At 39.8% G+C, this 26,115-nt stretch overlaps 1 protein-coding gene across 1 annotated transcript in view; it reads right to left on the bottom strand.

Moving 5' to 3' along the window:
* Positions 1-22,686, bottom strand: part of Nlg3 (Neuroligin 3) — a 92,149-nt gene extending 69,463 nt beyond the window's left edge. The window contains exon 1 of the mRNA XM_066287676.1: positions 22,136-22,686. Coding sequence (XP_066143773.1) covers positions 22,136-22,571 — 436 coding nt within the window. The 5' untranslated portion in view covers positions 22,572-22,686. The remainder of the gene's footprint in view (positions 1-22,135) is intronic.
* Between the last annotated feature and the right edge of the window lie 3,429 nt (positions 22,687-26,115).

Genomic DNA, 26,115 nt, shown 5'->3' with positions numbered 1-26,115 from the left:
GCTAAAGAACCGTGAGTGAATTAAAATTTGCTATTCTGTCCTGCTTGATTTTTATTCCTATGTGAACAATGCGAGAAACCCTAAAAAGTAATTTGAGACTGTTGATCTTCTTCCTGTAACGAGACGCCGATTAGGAATTTTTCGGTGAATGGACCTTTCGACAATAAGACTTATTTGTATTAAATCAAAACTAGGAATCAATCCGGCAGCTGCAATTCAATGTTTCTTACAAAGTTTCGTATTTCCAGCAATTCAAAGTTGTGTAGAAATCCTCAATTATAGTAATATAAATACCCGCTTCTGGCATAATTCTCAAGAACAAATACCAATTTGCAATATAATTGAAATTGGAACTTTACATTTAATTCCGTTTGAATTAAATCAAACTCAATAAATTAATTCTATTCTAGCAATGAAAATGTAATAGTGCTTTGACGTTTAGAGCGATGAAGGCCGGGAATTTTCAAACCAGTGTCCCCTCTTTACTGCGTTAACTCCCGTGACATTTCCTTGGTTTATGGGCGACTCTAAGGGCTCAAACGCCCCCTTTGAGGCGTAACGATCCATCTATGGTCCAAGAGCTGTCGCTAATGATCCGACAAACCCATCGATTGGTACGTCGGCTTAATTTATGTAGCGAATTTATTGCCTCCCGGAAATATATGATGTGTCGTCCTAGTTACTGACATATTAACGATATCGCCATTAGTTTGAAGCGCTCGCTTGCCTCTGAAACAAGTAATTTACGTTATATTTGCATTTCTCAAATTCCATTATCTGTTTTAAACTTTCTGCAAGAGGTATTTAATAATCCTGCAGCGTTCCGGCGGCTTTTGAAAAAGCTGCTTATCATCGTTATACCGAAATAATGCCATTTATAGGCTTACGACAGAGTAAACGTTTTCGTGTTACTTTACATTAAAAACTTTCTCCCTGCCGGCCGGGGTAAAAGTCTTAAATTGTACGTTACAATCTCGACAGTAACGAGAAGTGGTCTTGAGCCCTCCATTGTATCAAGCGAGTTCTTAATTAGGGAAAATTTAAGGGCACTGTTCCTCTAAATTCAGGCGAGAATTTCCCGGAATCGCCAGAAGTAAATTACGTTTTAAATCTGCCGGAAGTGGGCCAAATCTGCTCTCGTCTTGTGAGAAAATTACAGCTGCTCCATCGGATTATACTTTCATAAAAATCCTTCTTTGAGACTGCGTGTGTCTCAATAGCGCTGTTAGTTTAATTCCAATTTTCAATTTCCTCTGTTTCACGATTTTTTCAATAGCACTCGTGACGTTCCCAGTCGGTATAAAAGGCTAGGAAAAATTGCTTTTATATTGAAAATTTTCGTTACACTTCGATAAAAGATTGGAACGGAATTTCGTTCACTTGCGCCTCGCCAATTTTACGAATTATGATGAAGAATATCGCTTACAGAAAAAAAATGAATTAGACAGCCAGGTTGGGGATGAAACGAGCCCATCGAAGATAATGAAATAAATCCGTCAAATCGACTTTATTTGATCGAGAGAAAAAGCCCCATCCACATCGCTGAACTTAGTAGTTTAACGGAAGTAACATTAAATATTAGGAAACACCCACACTTTATCCCTTTATGAAAGTCAATACTGTTGCTATTCATTAAGCGAGTATATATATTTTCTTTCTTTCAAGCATTTCATATACAACCTTCAAAATTAGTCTCTTTTCAGTAGAGCCAATATAAGAGTAAAAATCCCGGAAACTCCCACTTTAATGCTGTTTATCTCGTATTCACCGCAAACAATAAAAATGCTCGAGGAGTCCTCGAAAGGATGGCAAGTTGAAAAAGTCTACTTGAAATTCGAAACAATCCTCGACGAGATATGTGCCGTTCAAATAAAACTTCTATGAATCTCTTCGTTTTTCAGTTTCTTGTTGGGCCGGAATTTGCCCTTATTGCACAGTTGTGAGAGATTATAACTGGCACTTTTTGCCTCAGTAGGCACAATAGTCTGTAATATACTGTTTATCATGCGGGATATTTGGGACGTTTTAGCTGCAGGACGCCAGTGGTTCCTTGGTTAATCAATGATTGTCCTCGATCGGTTATCAAGAGAACAAATGGCCCCGCGGCGAAATCAATTCCAAGTCCATTTATAAATGTCTTAGAGAAGACAGCGGCCTGTTTTCTATTGCGGAGTTTTTGCGGTCTGGCCAAACCTTAATTTTAGGCCTTTCTTGCACGTATTGTGAAACGTTATACCCGATGACATTGCGGGAATTTCATGAAAATTGTGGAAAAATCCCCATTCAATACAAATTTCCCGATATAATGGCGAAGGAGCTGCGATCATCGCGAGATTTAGCCTTTTCACTTTTCCTCATATTCTTGACGGAATAGTGAACGCAGTTGTTTCGGAATTTGTACGCGTTCGCTGTAGATTTGTATAAAATACTGCATCTATTCAAGTGCTAAAACGTCAATAAAGCAACAATAAGACACACAATGCCGCGCTTAACATATAACACTACTCCATAACAGGTCTAATAGCTATTCGAAATCGATTATTCAAATGCAAACACCGAGCGAAAAAAAATACGAATGGAATAGGTAAGCGGCGTTACAATGGATTTGCGACGGTTTTTGTTGCAAAATTGTGTTTTTTTTTTTCACGTATAATGGGGATAAATGATCAGGCTTTGTATGAGTGTCAATAAAAAATTGAAATTTTGCTAATGGAACTTCGATGGCCTCCACCGGTGGCGATTTAACCGGCAGAACGTGTTTTGAGTTGCGAAATTTGCCAACGAAACGAACTTGATTATAATACGGGAATGAGAAATAATTGTCGTTGGGGACAAAATATGCCCTTTTCCCAAGAAGAAAGATGATCTGACAAATTTTCAAATTGTCCTGAGCCTATTATCATAGGATCAGTTACATATCAGGACGCAAACTATAATAAAAAAAGAAAGAGGAGAAGCCTGGTGAACGGTCCCCTCTAATGGCCCTGCTGGTCTCAGTTTCGCATTTCCTGCTCTACTTCAACTCCCCATTTCTATTAGGAAACCCCCCTTCTATTGATTTTCCAAGGCAAAGCCTGCTAAAATAATTAGGCGCTCGTTAGCTTCAGGATCTTTTTAGACTGCGAGTTTAAAAGCGAATCTTTGGCTTTGTTTCGTACAAACAATTTGAACTTTGTTCAAGGATAAATTAAATGCACATGGAATTAAAGCAGCAAAAGTTCCTGAAACGATATTTCACATCTCCCGGACAAGTCGATACGAAATAAACCCGAGTTAGTTTCGTGTCATTGAGCAGAAATAAGCAAAGTTTGCTATGAAAATGGTCCCGAACTCACATTCCCTCGAAGTTTGGAATCCTCTTTAATTGGGTGCAAGACAAACGTTGATCTGTGCTGGAAAATGTTTTAGGGATAATTTCCTGGAGGTCGGGGTTCCCGGTGCAAATGTGCCAAGGTAAATAAATGCTTTTTAGCAAAAAAAATTCTATGCAGGGCGTTTCATAAATATACCGACGAACTCCCCGGGGGATTCAGACCTCATAAAGACAAATATTTAGATCGAATAAAGTTACGTCCGAAATAGTTTCGTTTCCAAGGTAAATAGTGTTTAATTTCTTTTTTTGCACTTTTTAAACATATGAAAAACTGTTCGGGATAAGGACATGAAGTTCGGGACACGTTGTGCCGGGACAAATCCAACGTTTCAGCATGTGTAAATAGCTCGGAATGTAACGGAACCATACTTCGGAAGAAGAGTATTATTATGCAATGGGGCATGTTTCACACGTGTTTGTGTTCGTTTTCTCTAACACTGCTACAAGGAAACTAAATTAATTTTGTCTAAAGAATTTTAAAAAAATCGCTCTCGAAAACCAATACCGGTTGTTTGGCAGGCACGGGAATGATAGATTTTTTTTTTTAATCTTAAAAACAGCTACTTGAGCAACAAAACGCGAGGAGTCCTTTTTTTTTTATTAAAAATTGAGGGAATATTAAAAAAATATTGTTGCATTAAAAAACCAGTATCGTACCGTTTTGTCGTTGAAAAAATCGCATTGAAGAGCCGCACGGACGCCGCTGATGTAGCTGGAAATGTCTGCCTTTTCCAAAACATGCACCTTTCTCCCGTCATAGTGTGTTCCTAATTCCATGTCCTTTCCACAAACAGTTTTAAAAATATAAAAAACATTATTAAACATCATTTATCCTGGAAACGAAGCGATCCCAAATCTAGCTTTACTCCACCTAAATATTTGTTTTTATGAGCGCTACATCCCCCAAAGGTTTGTTGATATGTTTATGAAACAACCTGTATAGAACTGAACAACGTTCCCGTTTTTGTATTTGTTTTTTTTTTAATGACTTAAAAATTGGAATATACAGTAAATTTTCCTCAAATTATGCCGTGCAAAGTGGTATTTTTATTAAGTTGCATGGTTATGAATATATAACTGACTAAGATGGATCGTCTCGAGCGGCAGAACGGTTGTTAAGTGAAGGGTCAAACGAGGTGGATCTTTTTCGCACTGCATCATCACTTTTCAGGATCATAAAGTTGTTTTTTAACCGGAAGGATAGTAAGTTTTGATGATAAATCATTATGACCCAACTTGGGTGTGAAATTTGTACCCTCGTTCGAATATTGATAGCTCGTCATCGGCAAACACCTCTCGATAAATAACCCAGCATAATCTACTCGGAACTTCAAAAAAAGCAAACAAACGACACAATACAGACCCGAAATTATCCATCATTTGCTGAAATATAAAACCCCTCATAAAGAATCATATTTCCCATTAACCCAGATTTATCCTCCACTTATTGCGGTACGATAAATTATCCCCGCGAGCGTCTCCCGTTGGTTTCGACGAATAATACTTTAAATTAATATGTATTTGCACACATCGGTTTAAATTTCCATTTATAAACGTCTCAGGAGACGTTCTGCCGCTGAAAGGTAGCAAGGAAATGGAAATTGTTTAAGCTCAGCAAAAAAGTTCGAGTAAGGATCTTGTGGAAAATTTAATGCACAAGTTTCGATTATTAAACTTACAGACTAACGGAAACCTCTGGGAATTCCTCAGACATTTGTCTAAACGTACAATTTTAAAACATCCCACGAACTTCGCAGGAGCGTCTAGTCCTCTAAGACAACTATTATTTACAAGGGTTAGTGCTGGTTCTTGCTATAATGGTGGATGGAACTCACTAGACATTGCCAGAAGGGAGTCGTACATCGAATTGTGGTAAAGAAGTTCTATTGATTTACAGGTGCTTTTATGGTTTTTATTAAGTTGGTATATTTACCGATAGGTCTAGGGCAGTCTCAGGCGCCATGTGTTGGTGATGACATGAACCTGGGGCTGAAATTCTTGACAAAATGGTGTAAGGCACTTTTTGTTACAATTAATTTCCATGAATGTTTTATAGTTTTTATCGAGCACATGAAAGAACCGTTCAGAAGCTCAGGTGGTATCAAAGAAAGTCCCCCTTTACGTCAACAAGCGCGACTCAAACTTTAAAAAGAACTAAGACAGTTGCTAATTTGCTCTTCATCATTGTTTACGTAACTTTATAAAGTGAGAGACTGAGATAATAATTCCGTCTTTATTGGTCCCTAAATCATAATAATAACTTCGTACCCCACACGCTCCGCAAAGAAACTTGAACAGCCGCAGGATTTAGAGTCGTTACATCTGAATTTACTTTATCTGAGAAGGAATTGTGCAAACTTTATCTTTAATTTACTTAAACGAGATCGTAATACGCGCTCTGTATTATTTCAAAAATGGAAGCGAATTTAAGGGCGAATCTGCATTCTTATCGATATCGACAAGTCCCACTTTAAACTATTCTATATTCCAGCTGTGATATCTGGCATAATACCGGAATTCGATTTGAATCCGGCAAATGCAAGTAGACTACGAAGCAGCCTCCGGCGACAATTCAATTGATCCAGAATGGATGTGGCCTGGGTTTTTCTGTTCTCGTTTCTCTTTTATCAACGACAAATCCCGGCATTTACTTTGCTTGAAACCGTTTATCAAGAAGGTAATTGGGAAATATAAAAAGAACAAAGCGACTTAAAGGTGACAAGCGAACTTCTTAATTGGAAATTAATTTTGTTTTTTCGGCGACGACAACGCACCTTTACCTTCAGCGGCCCTTCGGCGAATTGGACCGTTTTGCTCCTCTCTGTTTATTCCAAGTCTTAATTATCGGAAGACTAATTGAATTTTCTTCAGGCTAAAATGTGAAATTGTGCTTTTTCAAACCCTGGCTTTCCTTACTTTTTGGGACATTTGAGTAGATCCGCAGTAGTTTATTGATTTTTGCACAAATATCTCTTTGTGAAAACCTAAAAGTGCATACGCCATTTTGTCAAGAAATTTTCCTTATATCCTTCAGTGCCCCACGGCAGTAAGCTAAGTGTTCATCCTCCAATCTGTCAAGAAACAAACATTCCTCAATTCAAACATCAACAGATCGCGATTCCCGCCATTAAACCCGACTCATTAGTTCCCCCTTTAAAGCTAAAGATGCGAGTCTCGATGGTGGTGCGAAAAAACAAACAATTCTCGCCCTTTTGAAAGGGCGAAAAAATGGCGGCGGTAAACCGAAATGGGCAAAAACGGGTAGGAAAGAGGGCCGCCCCGTGAGAAACACAAGCAGATGATGTACGTTTTATGTTACGATAAAGAACATAGTGAGAGAACGTCGATTTTAGGAGAACATTAGGGTTAATGAGCGGAAAGTTTTTCGGGGCGTGTTGTACTCGGAGGTGTTACGACAGCTGTTTCCCAACTAGGGGGATTTTCCGGGTTGCCTCTAAAGTGTTGGGCTTTATCTAAGGTATTTGTCGGCCTTAATAAGGACCTCAAAGAAAGAGCAAGAGTCTTTGCGAAGTTATGGAGTGATAATTCCTGGTTCGAAACCTCGTTTAAAGGGGTGTCATGTTTGGAGGAAACTTCAATGATATGTATACCTCGAAGCACCTTCCATCGGGGATTTAGCTGAAATAATAGAAATCAATTGTCCAAAGTGTATTTATTCGCTTGGAAGGTCAGAGGTCGAAAAATTGAATTTTAAAGCGCTCTCCTTGAAGCGAGAGAGAGTTTTAAAATAGAGTTTACAGTAGCTCATCCTTATTCCTCGAACGATAAAGTGAAATCCCTTGTAAGGGCTTTTAACTTCCCTCGGGACTGCGCCGGAAGTTTTAGGGCTCAGGAACGTCTTCTAATAGGCAAGCGAAACTTCGTGTGTATCACGCATGCATTTATCTCTAGAGGTCAACTGATGGAGGCGACTCAGCTATGAAACAAAAGCGTCTTGACTAAGAGATAACGGTCATTACTTATCTTAACTGTGACAGTTTCCCCTAAACTTAACACCCAACTAAATCCTTTATCTGTTCCGCGTTACGGTAAATTTGCTTTTTGCGCTCGAAATTCATAACTTGACGGCGAAAAGCTTAGCGAGCATTAATTATCTTTTCTATAGGGAGCCGCCTTAGAAAGGTGGTTTTCCTGGGGCTTTATGCGTAAACAGCCCCACAAGAAGCACATCTACCGCAGTTTAATCTTGATTAATCTGCATATTTTGCCGAGAATGGTAATTACAAAACCTATTTGTGTTTTCACCATGGTCTCTATGGTACTCAAAAAATTTCAGGCACCGCTCAAAATTTTACTCGTATACAACTCAAATGTGACTGGTTCCGCTTTCCTAATCCAAAGATTTAAAATTTTCCTCCGTTAAATCCGACCCTTCTTTACATGTTTCTCGAGGGAGAGGTGTATATCATTTAATGTAGTAGGCATATAGCTGTGCATTATTCTCTTTTTCAGTCTTACCCATGAAAGGTATTCCTCTGCTGTAAAACATGTATTTCCAAATTCCTTTGAAACGATCCCAAAGTTAGAGATTCCACCGGAAAACGAAAGGAATATATTCCCAACACACCCCTCACTAGCATACGTGCCCTTTTAAGATTCTGCACTCCGATTGGGCACAAATCAAAAGGCTGAGAGGTCTCGGGAATATATTTATCGCGGGCTACATTTCCATTTCAACCCGAAAAGTTTCCTGTTAACCACACTTTAATGGTTGCTCGTCCTTTTTGCCCCAGTTTGCGAAATATATTTTTTCAGCCGGCTGCACCGCTGAAAATATCCAGTCGTAAATTCGTTATAAATTCCGAAAGAACGTCGAGAAGTCGGACGCATCAGGAAATCGAGTTTTATTGCCCAGGATTTTGCCAGGGAGGCTCTGGGGAAATATCATTAATTTGCTGCCCAACGCACTCGAAGTTGGGACGTTTGTCCTGCACTGGAAAAACATTTTTAATTTACTAGAAAAATTTGCACTATTCTTGACGTAACGGTGAACATAGATTTCAATTGGTAATCCAACTGTTTGTCACACAGGCGCCATCTTACGGTGCCTGATTGGAGGTAGCCATGGTTCTGAATAAAATGGCGAATGAAGACGCTTGCGAATTTGATTTTTTTTTTGTTAATTTATCACTCTCTAGAATTCCCATAAACCACGTCTCCTTTTCTCATGTTTCGGAGGCTTAAGGGCCAAATTTATCCAAAAATCTCCGCATAGCACGCTCTCTCTGACAAAAAAAAAACACGTTAGCAAACGCTATAAAACAAGAAAACAAGTCTCTGACAGCACCTTATATTCGCAGTAATGAGCTTTGTTGTTCCCTCTCTCGAAAAATGGAAATAAAAGTATTCTCTAGGGATTTTCGAGACGTGCCGCATATATAACGTTGTCGTTCCACATTCCTGGGACTAAACCACGTTTTGTGAGGCTGGAACTAACAAATAATGTATGACAACTTCAATTCGCTCAAATCTCCTCTCTGCGTGCTTTTAAAATTTCCTAATCTGCATTTAGGACAAAAAGACACACATAAATCAATTTCCCTCCCGTAGACGTGCCTGGGATATGTAAAAAGCTCTCAAGTGTTGTAAATGGATTTTAGCGGTTATGTCAACGATCTGTCACAATATTTCGAATTTAAACTACGCCATTCATTGGACGTGTCCTGAAATCATAAACTCGCACGCCCCTGAATCGATTTGCAACTTTACTGCCTTCATTCATGCTTCCTACAGGCAATTTATTCTTCTTTGAGTTATTCGGCCTCGCTGCCTAATCCCCCATTACTTTACTTCTACGTCTTTTAAACCAAAGTTTCTCTAAGGGTCCATTTTTCACGCGGCCCAAAGGAACTTCTCGATTGTCTTATAGTAGGGCAGATGCAACCGCGTGTGTGAGAGCTGACAATGGCCAAGAATAAATCAAGAAGGGCACTCTTGCCTGTAAATTTATAGAGTAGTTACATTTGCCATGCAAATGAGCCGACATCGGGATGACGGTCCTGCGATTACTGCTGATAACATCGAATGACCTGCCTGGTCCGGATTTATCGCCTCGACCAAGGAATTTGCCAGTGGTTTAAAATTAAGGCCCAAGTCGATCGTTCCGGCTTTGCAGAGCATTAAATAGAGTCTGAGGACGATAGGAGATGTATGTGACTCGAATTCATATAGAGCGGAATGGATTTCCGGTCATAAAATGAGGGAGAATCTCGTAAGAGTCATTGAGGCCAAGATGGAAAATGATCTACTGTCGTTAAAATTTCAGATTTCTTGTTTCAGTTGGCAATGGAAGTGCTGTTAATTCAGCAGTGAATATAGGCAGAGTTATATTGTAATGTTGTTCATTGGAAACTTGTGCTGCGGAGATTTTTTCAATTTTTGGTCAATCCGGACACTCCTATTTGTCTGTTTTTTATGCCTCAAGCTAATATTACGCTAATCTACCATTAAGTTAAAATAGAAATTGCAATTTTGCAAATTACATTATGTTCCCTTGTAGAACCTCAATTTACATGCACAGATAGCTAAATGGATTATTAATCAACTTTTTAAAACTATCGGCTTTGTTATTTGCATTTCGCTTAATAACCAATTTTCCGGGAATAACGTTGTTGACAGGGTAAATGCAGTATGTTGAATTAAAGCCGGAATGTTGGTGCTCAAAGAGTGATCAAAATTACGGCAGAATTCCACAAATACGACCCTGAATATTCTGCAGAATATAAACGTAAGAACAGTTAACATCCGCCTGCAGTGAGAGGTAAACTTACTGCCGCAGCCGGGCCAATCGCGCAACGTGGTTTCAAGGCCAGCTCCGGCGTAAATCAACTGGACTGACTTTGCTTCGTAGTAGTGATTATGCCATGAATTTGAATATCGCTGTGATAAGAGTCATCAGTTGCAAAGATTGCGCTTGCCTTGATAGATAAAACCTCGAACAATACTTTCCCGAAATGGAAGGCTGGAAAAAAGGGAAAGATCAGTAACGTGATAAAGTGTAAGCGGGCCATAGAAATTGTGTTTGAAACTGGCGCATCCGACTTTATCATAACGGTAATTTCTTATCGAATAAACCATCTGCTGCCGGATATTCGTTACTGCCATGATACGGGGCCGTACATTTCCTGCGAACGTCTGACAGTAAATTTTATAACGGTCCGAACCCTATCGCCTATGCTGCTTTTTTCCCAAAAATGATTTATCTCTTTTTTATTACAGAGAACAAAGCGCTCAACACTTCGAGTTCATAAACGCAAATATTTCCAGGTATGTAGAGCAGATATTGCACCAGAAACGAATATGCCAATCCAATTCAATTACGCCAAAGTAAATCTATCGGATAAACATTTCTCCTTAAAATGTAGCTTATTGGGCCCATTCCACTGAGGGTATCTCTATGAATTTTAAACCTTTCTCCGAATTAACGCTCCGCTTGCAGATTACAGGAAAAAGCGCGAGGATAACGAGTTAATTAAACAAACTAATTTAAATGTTTATTAAATCTCCCTCTAGATACGTGAAAGTCCAACCTCGTGAATGCTACAGAGTGATCTGGGGAACGAGTTTTTAAACTTATCGATCGCAAGGCGAAACAATACAAATAGGTGAGCCGAAAATCCGCTTTGAAGAGATAAGGTAGCGACAGAGAAAACAATAGGTGGATAAATAAGGATCTGGGAATTTCGGACTTGAACTGATAGGAAGCTTGACATTAAATTTATAATGCAGTTTCGAAATTTAAAGAAAGTGCATTCGCCTTGAAATTGTGCATCGCAATTGTGTGAGTGAGCCCTGCCCCCTGCATCGAACTTCAGTGACCTTTCCTCATTCCCCCAAATGAGCCCCACAAATATTCAACACGTTGGCGTTCAAAATAATCTTCGTTTCCCTGCTGATTCAATGATAATTTCCTCTATATTAAGTGTCTTTCGCATCTGACTGCAAATGCGAAACTCCCTAAATCCGGAACTGCATTAAACGTACTCATAAACGAGTGTCCGCAAATTCAGCCCGGATTAAGAGATCTTAATAGTATCCGTCCGTTGAAATTGTAGGTGTTTCGAATGGACATCACGTATTTGCTAAAGCTTAACGAGTTGAACAAACAGGCGCCAAAATATCTAGAGAATACTTTGCAAGAATATTTAACGGGCGGAATTAGATTAAATTGGAGACAGGTACACGTGACCTTTGAACGCAAAGGGGTGGATTTTCATAAAAATTATCAACGTAGAGAACAAGGCTAAGCTTAATTGGAGGCAATCAATTACTTATCCATTAATTAAATTTGGCTTCGGAAAAATCTGACGTGGCCTTTTTTGTCGCCGACTTGCTCTAATGCACTTTGTCACGTTAAGGACCATCGGGTTTTAAAGGTTCGCTTAATTGAGCTCATTAATTATTCGCTTCGGGGCCGTCTTTGACGAAACTGGAATGTTTTTAGTGAAGATTAGGGAATTCCCGAGTGTTTAGACATACTTTGATAATTTCTGGAGCTCTTCACGATTATTCCGGTCACATCTGAAATCTGCGAGCGAATAGGAAACACAAAACAGCCAACGATTGCAATTTCCGTATCGAACTCGTACGCCTGCTGCTTACAGCTTTTTAAGTGCTTGCGGATATCCCGGCGATAAATCAAATGAAATGTAGCTAAACCGAATTTGTCCCGAAGAAATTTACTATCTCGAGGACTTCGGCTAAGTTTTAAACTGTAGTGACCTTAAACCTTCTATTTTGACGGGCAAAACCGGAATTAGAAAGAAGAGCTGAGGCCAATTTACCGACACCCGCACTGACCTTGAGTTGAGTCTGTGGACCAGAGAGGGGGTTAGATGGTGTCTCCCACTGGGGCCAACTCTCCTCATATTTTTTTGTCTCAAAATTCTGCATTGATAGCCTCAACCCTCTTTCAGCAAAGTACCTTTGCGAATTTCTTAAATCGGATTTGGTAACCCTTGGATATTTCCCCTCTTTAACGGAACATCGAGCAAAGTTTGCCACATGTCGAAACTTTTTTGAACCTTTGTGTTGTTAACGGCTGAATTGTGAAAGAAAAGCACGTCCTCCGAGTTATTTCAGGTAATCCTGTGAAGCGGTCCAGTTGTGTTCGGTATGTGCTCGATCCAATGAAAGAAGAAGAAAATAGGTTTTCCTCAATTTCATAACATCACCATATGAAAAATGGGAAACTCTTGACCCTTGTCACTCTGAGAAAATGGAGTAACAAGATATAATTAGAAGTCCTGCAAGTTAACCGTTGTCAGTAAGCCATGAAGAGGGATCGAATCTTTATTGCCTTCCACAGCTCTTCGCAGTAATAATTCCACGTATTGGCAAAAACCCGGACAAATTTTACCTAAAACATTAATGTTATCCAGAACCAAGGACTGAAACAACAAATACAGAAACTCGGCTGTTTGACTTACATTTCCGTTTTACCTGTTTTTCGTAAATTATTCATCAGAAAAATGGATGTTTCGAAAAAAAATTGGGAAAGCCGTAGGGGACCTAACAACCGAATTCGACTTAGCTTGCAAAGTTTAAGATATTGATCGTTCTGTTTACGTGCGGATCTTCCTAATGCCATTTCAAGTCGCAAATGTGCCCCTCGAGATTATGCTGCCTAGCTCTCATTGGAATGCAGATGATAAGAGGAGTAGAGAGAATACGCACGATTAAAATATTTAGTATTTGTTATGTGAAACTCTAAATTCCAGGAACGTTTGTTTAGAGCACTTGAAAAGAGGTGAGGATGTTGAGAAAACGCTAAGAAGGGGATTTCTAAACGAGTTGGCTGACGCCCGTGTTGGCCTTGAAATCGAGATTAGCTATTGGTTGCAGGGCATAATTAAACCACGCCTCCCACTGTGAACAGCCGCAAACTGCTCCCATTTCTCACAATTCCGTCTCTACGATTTTAATCCAGTAAATAAATGACCTGCGCACTTGATTTAGAGGTTTTCCCCGGAGCGCTGATAAACACGCAATAACTTTTATCGTTTCAAGAAGAATGCGTTCTTCGGAGATTCCTGAAATCGTCCCTTGAAATGCGCGCAGTAACAGGGATAGTAAATTATTGTCTTCGAAAAACAGTCCAGGTATTTCCAATGATTGATCAACGCATAAAATATTCGGGAAGCCTAATAGAACTTTATTATTATTTCACCGAACCCTCCCTGCATTTGCATCTAAAAACCATCGTTAACTCATTAATCAACCTATTCCGGTGGATTTTAAATAATTTAATACCGAATTACGTTGGCATGTTTGTTTAAATGCTAATGCGATATTACCAACAATGACCAAATTGGCCGTTCTGCTATGAATTACTATTGGATTTGCATGCTATCCGCACCTAAATTAAATAATAAGCTCCCAGAGAGAGCGGCGAAGAAAAATTACAATTCTGGCATCTGTCAAGCGGCCACGTTTTCATTAAACGTTAATGCATTTTTATTACACGACAGTCATGGCGACGTGCCTCGAGTTTACGGCACTCCTTTAAAGCTATAAACAACCTCAGGTTATGAAGTTGGTGTCTAAGAATGTATCTAATTTGAATATTTACGAGACAGGCAAATTCCCAGAGAAAGAAAAGGTTTTCAAGTTGAATGGCTGAATTGAAAGCGTTTAGAGCGATCAGGGCAGGGAGTTTTATAAACCGCAACTCCATGCGTAATACATTGTTGCTCTGAAGTCCAGGAAAGCAATTTTAACTATTGATTGGTTTCATTGAATAGAACCTACTCGGCAAGTTGAATCTCTTGTGACCCGCTCATACATCTGCGGTGACATTACGAAGAATGTCCTATAAGTCACTTTCAGATCCGGCGAGATAAGAGCAATTTCCTCCTCAGGGACCAAACTTGTTATTATTAGAAATCCTCAGAGGATTTCATCAGTCTTGTAATTTTCCTTGCATCTAAAACAATGTGAGTTTCATAGCGGTGACAATATTGATGAAATATGTGTTGGGTTTGAGAAATGTGTCTTCACAACAGATTCTGGAAAGTAAAATTTTTAATTGGAATTCGCGGGAGAGTTTCAACTGCAGCCCAAGGCCTGGTGACCATGGATGACCAGTCACGATGCACAGTTTCAAGGCCAAAACCGGCGAAAACTTCTTATTCGTAGTTAAAGTTCCGTTTCGGAAGTAAAAATGAAATGACGCAAGCAGAAGCTCGTGCCCTTAAATTCCCTAACTAATGCAGGAAAGTTCATTCAATGTTTTCTTTATTTCCGGGGACTTCAGGTGAAAGACCTCTTCACACGCATCAGTTCATCCTGTAATTGTAATTTTTCCCTGCAAAAGTCAAGCCAGACAAGTGCCAAATTGTGCCCGTTAAGGGCTTGTTTTAGATAGTTTCATTGACAAGGAAGCTCCTCCGGAAAGGGGACGATCGTCTTAAAACGTGAGATCCAAAGCGGATTAGAAGCCGCAGAAAGTTACTTAATACGGATTAGTATTCAAGCCAACTCAAAGCGATAGCAAAAGGCAAACGAGCAGGCCTCGGGGTCATCAATCGTCTACAATGGAAAAAGACAACTTGAATAACAATTATCACCTCTGCCCGATAATCGAAACAAAAATTTGTCATAATGAAAAAAATTACAAATTTAAATTTCTGCTCAGTTAAGCGAGTTTTAATTAGGCTGACGCTTCGAAAAAATAGTGCACCGACTTCTTGCGTTTAAAAACTAATTAAAATTTCTTCGCTTTGGTAAATCGTTTTTAAATTGTGCTTGTTGTTTTGCAGTTTGTACGAGGCGTAATTCGGTTCTCCGAGACGGCCGAGAGGGCTGAAACAGCACAGAGGTTTCCGTTTCACTTGGTCGGTAGTTAAAGAAAAATTCTGGAAGAGTTGGTAATTCAGAAGATTGCTTTAATTTACGGAGAGATGAGGGTTGGAAGTTTTTTAATCGTCGCGAATTTTTATTAACTTGTTCTGGGGGAATCTGCAAGGTTCAGGAGGAATAAGCTATTAAAACTTGTGAATAAACTGAGGTAGAAATTGTGTGGAAATGGGAACAATTGAAGACAATGAGAAGTACCACACAGCTTAAAGGAGAAGGGAAGAACGATTGTCATTGAGATGTTCGAATAGCAGCGTAGCAGATGTGTTGCGTTGGTGTTGGCACTTAGGCATAGGTTTTGTTCGGCAGCTTTTCGAAAAAGTAAATATGCTTGCCCTTTCACATTCTATGTGTAAATAAGGGCGTATAGAACTCAAATAAGAACGCAAACCTTAATCTCAAGCCTAATAAGAACTGGTTTCTCAGAATTGCTGCAGAGTACCCTATCTCCATATAAGTGTGATTCCTGACTCTGTTGAAGTTGCGCATGACCTTCCCACGGAGGAGAGTTTCTAATTTGAGTAACTGACTGCTAGATGGCAACTCTTTAGTTCCCTCAAATTTGTGGAGTAATATCTTATTTAACAACTTTAGCCTTATCAAAGGATTTGCCAAGGGAAATTAAACGGAAATTTATTCGTTTGCCATCTCCTAAGAGAAAGATAGAGAGAGAGAGAGAGAGAGAGAGAGAGAGAGAAAGAGAGGAAGTTAGAGAGAATTGAAAGACTCCAAGCATCTGCATGATTTAACTTTCATCAAACAAATTAAGAAGCATAATTCGGAAGAAGGAGGACAATGAGATGTCCTGATAAAGTGGTCTAGGTGACGAGAAATTACCCTACAATAAAAATGTATGTAGATAAAGGCCCAACGAATTTCCACAGTTAAACCTGATTTCTAGTCTTCACAAGCATTATTCCTGACCCTTTGGCGGATGCGGCTGACATTTCTCCATAGTGAAACTCTTAACTTAGCACATTTACTACTAGATGGGGACACGGTCGTTTATCGTAGGTCGCATTATCAAAGGGGATGTACTTGGCGGAATTAAATGAGAAAGTGCTCCCTGAGGGAGGTATTTCACCACTTGATTTGTTTTTGAAAAGGGACGAACCAGTAGCGAGGAGGCCGCGAATGAACCACACGAACCTTTTAAAGTGCCCTAAATAAGTATAAAAACGTGCTTAGGCATAGAGGGTAGGTACGTACTAGGTAAAATAGCGGCAGGTTTTTCTGCTGAAATTTACTTTAGCTTGAAGGTCGACGGGCAGACTTGCCCACATGTCCGGGATGATTGAGAAATTACAAATGACTCACAACGAAAGATTCTCATCTAGCATGAAAACAACTTATTTTCAATTCTCGCAGTTTCATTTATTCTATTTACACTCAGCTTGCCATAGTACCTCTCACGACCACAAAAACAAAATATTATCATCCGCTCGTCCAAAATCTCGTACTCGATTAATCATAACTCTTTTCAAGACGTCGCTGTACCTACACAACAAAACCCATCTTTCCACATTTCATTGCGTCAAAACAAATGCGTGCCTGATAGGTAGGGGGGAACAATTCCCCATTTCCTCGCGACACCATTGATATCTCCCTCTGTGTGGGGGGCGTACGTCGAATCCCTGGGGATGCATTCGTAACGTTGCGGTCGCAGATATGGAGAGGCATTAGAAAGGATTGCTCGCAAATAAGATGAGCCATACGTTAGACTACTCGTGCTTTCGAATACAAAACACGTCATGTATCAGCCAAAGAAGGCATCGAAAATTGGATTTTTACAAAAACTTTTTGAAAAGAGAATTGGCACTCCAGAAACGCAGCTTTATAGGTAAGGGGGTGAGGTGGTCTCCACAATATATTTTAGCTTCTGGATTAGAAGAAGAAAATATTTGCAAGTCAGCATTCGATTTGAGACCTAAATACACAAATCCCAGATTCGGGCTTTATACTGTTTAACATCAAACAGTTCAAACGCAAGCAAATCGCGAATAAATATTCCTTTTCTATTTTCTGCTCGATAAAGTTTCCCTGAATATCCAATTCGATTTAAATAAAAATGCTTCTGCCCTCCACAATGCAAGGCTTCAAGCTCTATTTCTGCCTTAAAGTCCCAGTATTTAAACAATATAGTCTGCGACATTTAAGCCAGACCTTTAAAACACGGCAGGAAATAGATTTCCAGGAGGTGAAAGCAGGAAATAAAGTGGGAATGGCGCTATAATTTTTTGCTTAAAACGCCTTTTGTCGAGTTTATTATTAAGCCCGACACCCAGGCCGAGTGGTATGCCGCATGGGAACGTAGTAAAGTCATAATTGAAAAACTTGTTAGGAGTTCCCTGAGGTGTCTTTGCGGTGTAAAAGGTCAAAATTGGCTTCGTTATTTGGAATTACGTGAGACGAAAAAGGCCGAAAGAGGAAAAATAGATGTTTCCGGAATTTGGGGAAAATAATGTTTGAAACTTCAATAGTGAGTATGACTAAAGTGATGAGGGGCGAGAGTTTTTAAATTTTCTTAAAGTATTCTTGTGTTCGGTTCCCAAAGAGAAAATAGCAAACGATGGCAATTTGTGAACCGCGTACGTCCCCTGCTTGCAGCTTTTTAAGTGCTTGCGGATTTTCCGGCCATAAATCAAAGGGAATGTGGCTACATCGAATTTGTCCTGAGGGTCGAAAATTTACCATCTCGAGAATCTCGAATAATTATCGCATCAATTCCGAGAGTCCTCCGTCGTACAAATTTGCCTAATGCCTTCGTCTAACCGTCAAATTTACGTTTGTTAATCAAATTTGCTTTAATTGTGCTCTGTAAAACTTTACTGGGCCTTAGACAGTTCAATTTTATCACTCCCGTCCCCTTCTCAAGCCCTTCTTGAAGGGCTTACTGCTAATTCGAAGGCAATAACAGACTCACGGGTAATCGGGAACTGGATCTTGTTAAAGGGGATGGACCTGCTGACATGTGAAGGGCAAACTGATTTCGGGAGTTTTATTTCGTGTTCGTTTTATTTTATTTGCAATAGAGGTTTAGCGACCTGTAAACGGTACATCGGCCGCAGTTGTCCATAAATCTACTTAACAAGACCCATAAAGAATCCCCGTCAGCCCTAAATAACAAAAATGAATGTTGTGAAGTGACAAATACCGATGGGGCTGTTTGGGATGACATTCATAGCTCATAAATCTCCCCCAATGTATCGACGAGCACTAATGAAAAGGAAATAAGATTCTCGGTACATAAAAACAAGGAAGAATTTTTAATGTAATATATCGGCAAATTTAATTCCAGGCATGAATTTATCGCCTCACTATCTTCATTTCAAGCTCATTTTGCAGGGATTTATAGCAGTGCGAAAACCCAACTTTGGCGATAAATAAACAGTATGAATTCTTGGAAGTGGGTCTTATGTTATGATGGCACAAATTTTATGAAAACAATAGCTGAAAAAGCAGCCTTTGTTAAACAAACACGAGAATTGTTCCCTTTTGAAAAGTTTCCGAATAGATCAAACAAAAATATCATTAAGACCGATGAGTACTCGAATCGTCCTCTTCGACAACGTACATAAACCAATCAGCCAAGATAAACAATCCCCAAGGCAAACAAATCGCCTGGGTATATTTGCTCGATCAATTTGCGGACGTTTCTCTCAGCTGTCTTTCTCAACTCCATTGTTTTAGTAATCTGGGCCCCTTATTCAAATGAAAAACCCCCAGGACTTCGCCATGTGGAACAAATAAAAAACGCATAAATTCCTCTTTAACTGCCTTTAAACCTTAAGATCACGACTGGTTTTATTAGCTTATTTTTGTCTCGTGTTTTGATAAACTTGGCTAAGGAGATGGCTCTCGAGGAGGGGAACGAGAGGCGTCTTATCGATTCCACTTGGCATGGAACGTGAAGAGATTACGCTATTAGTTGCAAGGAGATAACGGACAAGAGACTTCTACTTGAGCCAGGAGGAAAGTCTTGGAAGATTGGCAGATGAAAGCTTAATTTGAGGCTAATTCAAGAGCAAAGCTGCAATTTTTATTTGTTCTCATCGGTGGTACCGTTCTATCGCTCACTCTTTACAACACCGTGTCTATGCTTATTGCTCCTAAGAAAGCCTCATCACGGATCTGTATCAAAACATCTAGCGGTTTTAGCGATATTCTATTACTTCGCTTGGAAGCGATGCCTCGCACGTAAATAGGGGTTGTCGGAGCCATGGAATCTACGCCGGTGTAGAGAAAGGAACAGCTAACTCAAAATTATTTTCTCTTCCTTCATTGAAATTTAGCCGAGTTTTGCATCCAGAAGTTACAAAATGAAGGATAGAGATTTCCAGGTACATCGCGGCGCCATTGGAGGAGTATTCCCATTTTCTTTCCAACGTAATATTCACGAATGAGTGCAAGTTTACCAACTGAGGCATGTTTAATCGTTACAATAAACATGTCTGATCCACTGGAAATCCACATAAACACTAAGCACGTCGACTACAAGCACGTTTCGAGTTAAATGTATGGATTGGTTTATTTGGCAATAAGATCTTTAGACCATACATTTATGAAGACAATTTGACCGCAAATGGTATTACGGCAATGACAATATTTATCTCAATCGCTAAAATGCCCTTTGGTTCCATTAAGACGGAACTCCACAACATAGCCCTGGGAGAGCTCTCTATGAATGGGCTCGTAACTCTATTATATGAGTCACCCTGTGTATTATTTCTTTTGGGTTTTCACTGTCGGAATAGAAAAATACCCACGTGGGAAAGTCTAAGGGTACTTTTAAAAAATCATAAAACCGATAACAAGTAATTTCAATCATAGTTCGTGCTGTACTATGTCAATTACAAGTCCTCGCTCAGCACACATATTTCAATTGTCTGAAAAATTTTCTTGAGTAAATGAGCAATTTTCCTGCGGAAATTAAAACGTTAGAATTTTCTACTCTGCTAAATTATCAGGCTAATTCAATTTCAGTTCTTCGACACTTGCTGGTGTTTAGCAGGCGTTCTGCCATGGAACGACAAAACTGAACTCCGAATGACATGAACCTAGCGCTAGCCCTTCTTCAAGTGGGTTTGTTACTAACTGAAGTAGCTGAGCGCATGGGTGTGTTCCATAGCGTCAAATCCACCAATTATGGAAGCGTTTTAGCGAAACCGAAACTGCGGGCGAACAACACACAGGACATAGACGCCTTGCAGCTGCAGCTCAAAATCGATTTTTAGTTTCAACAGCTACAAGGCAACCTACAATTACAGGTCTTGAATTGGTTACGGATTTACAACGGGTGCACTGCGTGACTATTGGCCGAGGTGCTGTTAAAAATCGTGAAGCGAATCTTCATAACCGAGTCGTCGCATTGTCATGGTCAGCAAAATCGCCAGAACTGAATCCACTTGAGCATGCCTGAAACATGTTTCGAAGAGGAGTTTCGTCGTCTATGACCAACATTTTCGATGCCTTTCGGTCCCAGGGGCTATTGTCAGAGCAATGGGGAAGGCCACCACGAGCGGAAAGCAACAACATCGTTACGTGTATGGATAACAGAATTACGGGTGTAGTTAATAACCGTGGAGGCCTTACTTTCTATTCGATTTAATCTTTTTTAGTTGCTGAGAATGTTTTATTAAGTTAAAAGAAGGTCGGTTTTGGTTATATTTACCGCTTACGAATAAATCAACGTAATGTAGAAATCTACCAACAAAAGCTTACTTTCGTTGCATATTAAACGCTTTAATTGCGTACCTTTGCTTCGTAAGAAATTCGATCAATTTATAATAATATCCTTATGCTTTCCGGATTTACTTATGTCACTACACACTTCTACACCGCCCTCAAGCGGTTCTCGAGATTTTAAAAAATTGTAAAGCACTGAAACTATTAAAAATACATTTATGAGGCAAATTCTTCTGCGTTATTGTAATTTCAGAGATAATTTTTTTCCCAATTAATTAAACCACCTCAATTTAACTCGCCACTCGGTCGTAATAATCTTGTGGGAAAATCAATCATAATGGACTCTATTCCGGTTTCTAGCAGTTATCGAGATATATCTGTTTTAACAGCAATTGCATTCGCTAAGGACTTCTTTCCTTCAGGACTTGAGTGACTGTGAATACCAAATCTCCAAATTAACTTACATATTTCATGGTTAACTAACAACCCTTTATTCCATCCGGCATCTGTTCTTTGTTAAGGGACAAATGTTAGTGGTTCTGACCTCATTACATCGAAGGAGAACAGCTGGCCTTAAGCTACTAATTTCAGACTGATGTAGGTCATGAATGTTTTAACATTTGGGTATGGGCACTGTGGTTTTCGCTAATGGCAAACTGGACAGTTAAGATCCTGCGTAGATCGTGCACGTCCGTTGTTAGTGCAAATAATAGGATTTTTGTGAGGAGGAATTTTACAATGAAGATGAAGTTATTTAGTTTCGTGGACGTGGAGGTCGCTCAAGTAGGACAACTAAGCTTGAAATATCAGCTAAAGCTTGCAGTCCTCGTTCTTCCTCCCATCACGTGAATTCGCTCCAACAACAACTACTAAGGACTTTAACGAATCTACCAGAAGGTAGCAGGGTTGCCGTGTTCCCTAAGTGCAAGAAAAAGCGGCAGTAAAACCCATTCATCAAACTTCTAATCAGCTCTTTTCCCCCATATTTTACGAAAATAATTCACGACAACGCCCTGTTAATTTATTCCTAATTGCTTTTCAGCTTTTATAACTTGTCACGTCACATACTCCACTATACCTTCGCAAATCGCTACTGAGAGGGGGAGAATCAGATAATAGCAATAATTATTAAATTTCATTATGAGGGAGAGCGTTTTAACGGTTTAAACGGTTATTTTTATAACTCCCCAGAGATTTTACCTTGTGCTGGTGCGTAGATGTTCAAATACAAGCAATCCTCGCTCTGGTTCTGCAAGTAGGGCAGCAGCCTCTTCAAGTATTCCAACCGGCCCTTGGGCATTCGCCGAAGGGCTGCGGTTTCATTGGCAATATCCGGTAGTCTTTGGGGGCACACCGGACTGAAACTATCTGCTATTTTCACCCCCTGCCACAGAGCCCCTGTGACGGGGGGCATGAACCTCAACGACCCCAACGGGGGGCTGGCGTAAGGGATGCCCCGAAATACTTCCACCGGTTCCAAGTGTTTCGATTCGGGGGCGATTATAACCCCACTTACATCCCCGTACTTCGTTCGGACCGTACGAGAAGTCAAGGGCGTCCTGGGAATCTCTGGCTCGCACATCAAGTAATCCAGAACTAAAAACATGTGCACCAAACACAGCAAGCGGCCACCCATGGCAGCGAGGTTTAGGGCGGCATCTTCACACACGCACTTGAGTACTTTGGGGGGTACACATTTCCGCGAAAGCCGCGCTAGTTCCGTGCGAAAAAGACGAGGATCTGCTCCATCTGGATCCTGCAAAGAAACTGGATGGGGGCGATCCAGGCTGCGCAAGCGGCGCCATCTCTGTGTGCGCCTGTGCTCTGCCACCCTTTTGGAATCGCTAATGTGCCAAGACTATTTTATTCCGTCGTGGGTATTTTAATTTTAGTTTTTCATCGGGGGGAGTGCCACATCCACCCACCCCGCAAACACCCACACGTAATCTCTTTCTAATGCCCATTCTCCATCATGCAAACGCAACTTTACCGAAGGCAAATAAAAGATGTGTGGCTGAAAGTTGGGAAGTGTGCACAAACACAATATATAATCGGGACGAACGAGGTTGTAAAACCTAATTTAAGTTGCAGAACGAAAATTCCCTTTTTGGAACTTCGGGGCTTTGCATAATCTTGCTGGAACAGCGGGCCGAAGGGGGCCGGCGAGCGAATTATGGTACATATGTATGCCTTCCCTGCTGTTGCCGCTTTTTGGTCACCAATTTGTCAGGAGCGTCCGCAAGTTTAAATAAACATTCAGCAAAGATTTCAGATTTTTCATCGCATATTTTCCGGCGGCAGAAGAAGTCAAAGGGAAATTTCATTCCCTTGTCTCCATATACGGGGTCTCTCAGCAATTCGGTCACAAGGCGGTGTCGTCATTATGGTTAAAGATGCTCGAAAATCTTTCGACGACGAATTGTTTGGTTTGATGTAGCACATTGTGTGGTGGGACTTTGCTGTTTTTCCCATTTTCGGTTACACCGGAAGTCATTGTCAACTTCTTTATTCGAAATGGAACACCCGGGATATTTCTGCATTTTCATATTCCACCCATTAAAGTGATTAAATAATCGTTAGGTCCTCCTATTCCTAGACCTTGCAGTTAAATTCCATGTGCGATTTTTGGCTGCATGGAGCTAACACGAACTCTTATACTTTTGTTTCCGCTAGTAATTATGTATTTTGTTAAAACTTCATATCAGCGGAAAGTTAAATTTTTCCACTATTTCAATAACTACCTCTATGAAATTTTGTTTGCATGCTAATCATATGTGATAGATTAGGCTGACAGTAAAAGTTTTTACGAATATTATACAGGGCGTCCGGAAAATCATGTTATATAAAAAAAAATAGATTTGGCAACAGAACGTTTACTGCAATAAATACAGGGTGTTTGAAAAAGTTGGTTTAGAGCTTAAGGTGGCGAAGTGGAGCCAAAGCAGTAAAACTACTTCCGTTAAAGATTGGTCCAACGGAGCGCCGTTGCTGAGACATCGTCCTCGAAAGGAGTCCTATCATTTGAATATCTTTTTAGAACTTTCTAACTGACCGAGATAATAGAACGAAAATTGCAGATAATAATCTTACCATAAGGGTCTGTAACTGTTATAAGTTTCATCAAAATCAATTATAAATAAGGGTAGGTTTCTAACTGTCCTTAACAGAAATTTTTCCAATACGTTCAATTCGGTTGAATTGTCGAGCAAATAATATTGTTTTGCAATGAATTAGATTTTGTTGAAGAAAAAATATATCTATTATTTTTAGAATACCGCGTAGTTCGGACGGGAATAATTATTTTTTAACTCGTGTACGTCTCAGGACAGTACATTTTTTAAACATTTTTGCATGGTGGCAAGCAAAGAGCAGAGAAAATAAAATTTTATATTAGAAGTTGGGTTATAACTTTGAATCATGAAATGGATAAAAAAACACGTAAGCGACAATCACTACAATGAAATGTTACTGTTTCAGGTCACACCTTATTTATAAAATTTTTATTTCTGACTAAACTGCGCATAATTCTGAAAGCAAGTAGAGATTTCTTTTTTAAAGTTTAATCGTTAAGTTTTTTAAGTAAAATCGCTAAAAGTAATATTATGCAGATGATCATTCAAAGGCATAAAAAATAATTGAACATTTTCTGTTATGGACAGTTAGAAAACTACCCTTACTCATTATCGACTTTGATAAAACTCATGGCAGCCTAAGAATCTTATGGCATGACTATTACATACAATTTTAATGCCATTTCCTTCCTTCCATTTCCTCCTTTCATTCATTGCCTTAATCAGGAAAACCTATTTAAACAAATATCCAAATGATAGGACGCGTTTGGAGGTCCACATTTCAGTAACGGTGCAGCGTCGGATCAATGTTTATAGGAACTTTTTTACAGTTTCTGGTCCTACATTCACCTCCTTAACTTTTGTACCAACTCTCCCAGACGCCCTTTATAATAAATTCGATTTCCATAATAATGTGAAACAACATAAACAAGTGACTACTACTACTGACTACGCCATTTTGTCAAGAATCAGCCACGCTGCTAGGAGAGCTAAGAAAGATATTTCAAATTACTAACGCTCAGTACTAAATCTTGCAAATTTGATTCAGAATGGTTAACCATTTCGTTGGCATGTTCGTAGTGTTAATATAAGAGAGTGTGAACGAAATTACAGGCAGCCAAAAATCGCGCATGGTATTTAAACGTAAGGTCTCGGAATAGGGATACGTAATCATTATTTAATCACGTTAATGTGTGGAATCTAAAAACGCAAAAATAGTCAGGATCTTAAATTTGAAATGGGGAAGTTGACTTTGACTTCCGGTGCGACCGGAAGCGGTCAAACCAAAAAAATTGTCCCCAAAACACTTTCGAGCATCTCTGACCACGACGGAGGTATCGCCTCGCAACAGAGTTGCTGAGACACCCTGTAAATGGTATGCAGGACAAAATAACTAATAGGGAGCAAATCTGGAATATTTGACGGGCTGCAACTTCCGCCAGAGGACGCGAATTACAGTCAAACTTTCTGGATTATTGCTCAAGCGAATTTCAAATCAACTCGCATGCTGTACTGCCATTAAAGATAGGACAAAGGAACAGGCGCCCCCTTTCTTAAAAACGTCTCTGCTATCTCGAACTCACCTATCAGTGCACTCTCTAGTAGTTATTATCCCCCGCCCCCGCCGAAACTAATCAGATAATCAGGTTGCCGTTCAATCTCGTCAAACATTGATGTAACATTGCCGGAGATTTATTTGATTATTGGAACTTAATATAAAGCATAACTTCGTTAGACTTCGGAAGAAATCCAGCGACGCCAGAGGCACTCTCTGCTTTCAATCTAATTTTTAATTTCGTTAAGATTGACCTGCAAACAGGGGCGTCGTTAAGGGTTAAGAGCTAAATGAAATGGCTTGTTTACCTCGAAAATAATATAAATTGGCCCTTTAAGATTCTCCTAGGAGATACCGCAGGTTTCGAGGGCTGATCAATAATGCATGAGCCAATTTTTTAAACATATACGTCCCGTGACCTCGTTCTTTGTTGTGCGAGGCCTTCGAGGTTAAGATTATAATGGAAAAGTTTGAATAATATCCGACCCAGGACCTGAGGGTGAATGGGAAATTTAGAAGTAATTTGGATGTCGGAGCAGTTGGCTGAATTAGAT

The sequence above is a fragment of the Euwallacea fornicatus genome, chromosome 11, assembly GCF_040115645.1.
Source record: "Euwallacea fornicatus isolate EFF26 chromosome 11, ASM4011564v1, whole genome shotgun sequence".
Lineage (NCBI taxonomy): Eukaryota > Metazoa > Arthropoda > Insecta > Coleoptera > Curculionidae > Euwallacea > Euwallacea fornicatus.
Note: the sequence above shows the minus strand (reverse complement) of the source record. Positions and strands in the feature narration are given on the sequence as shown.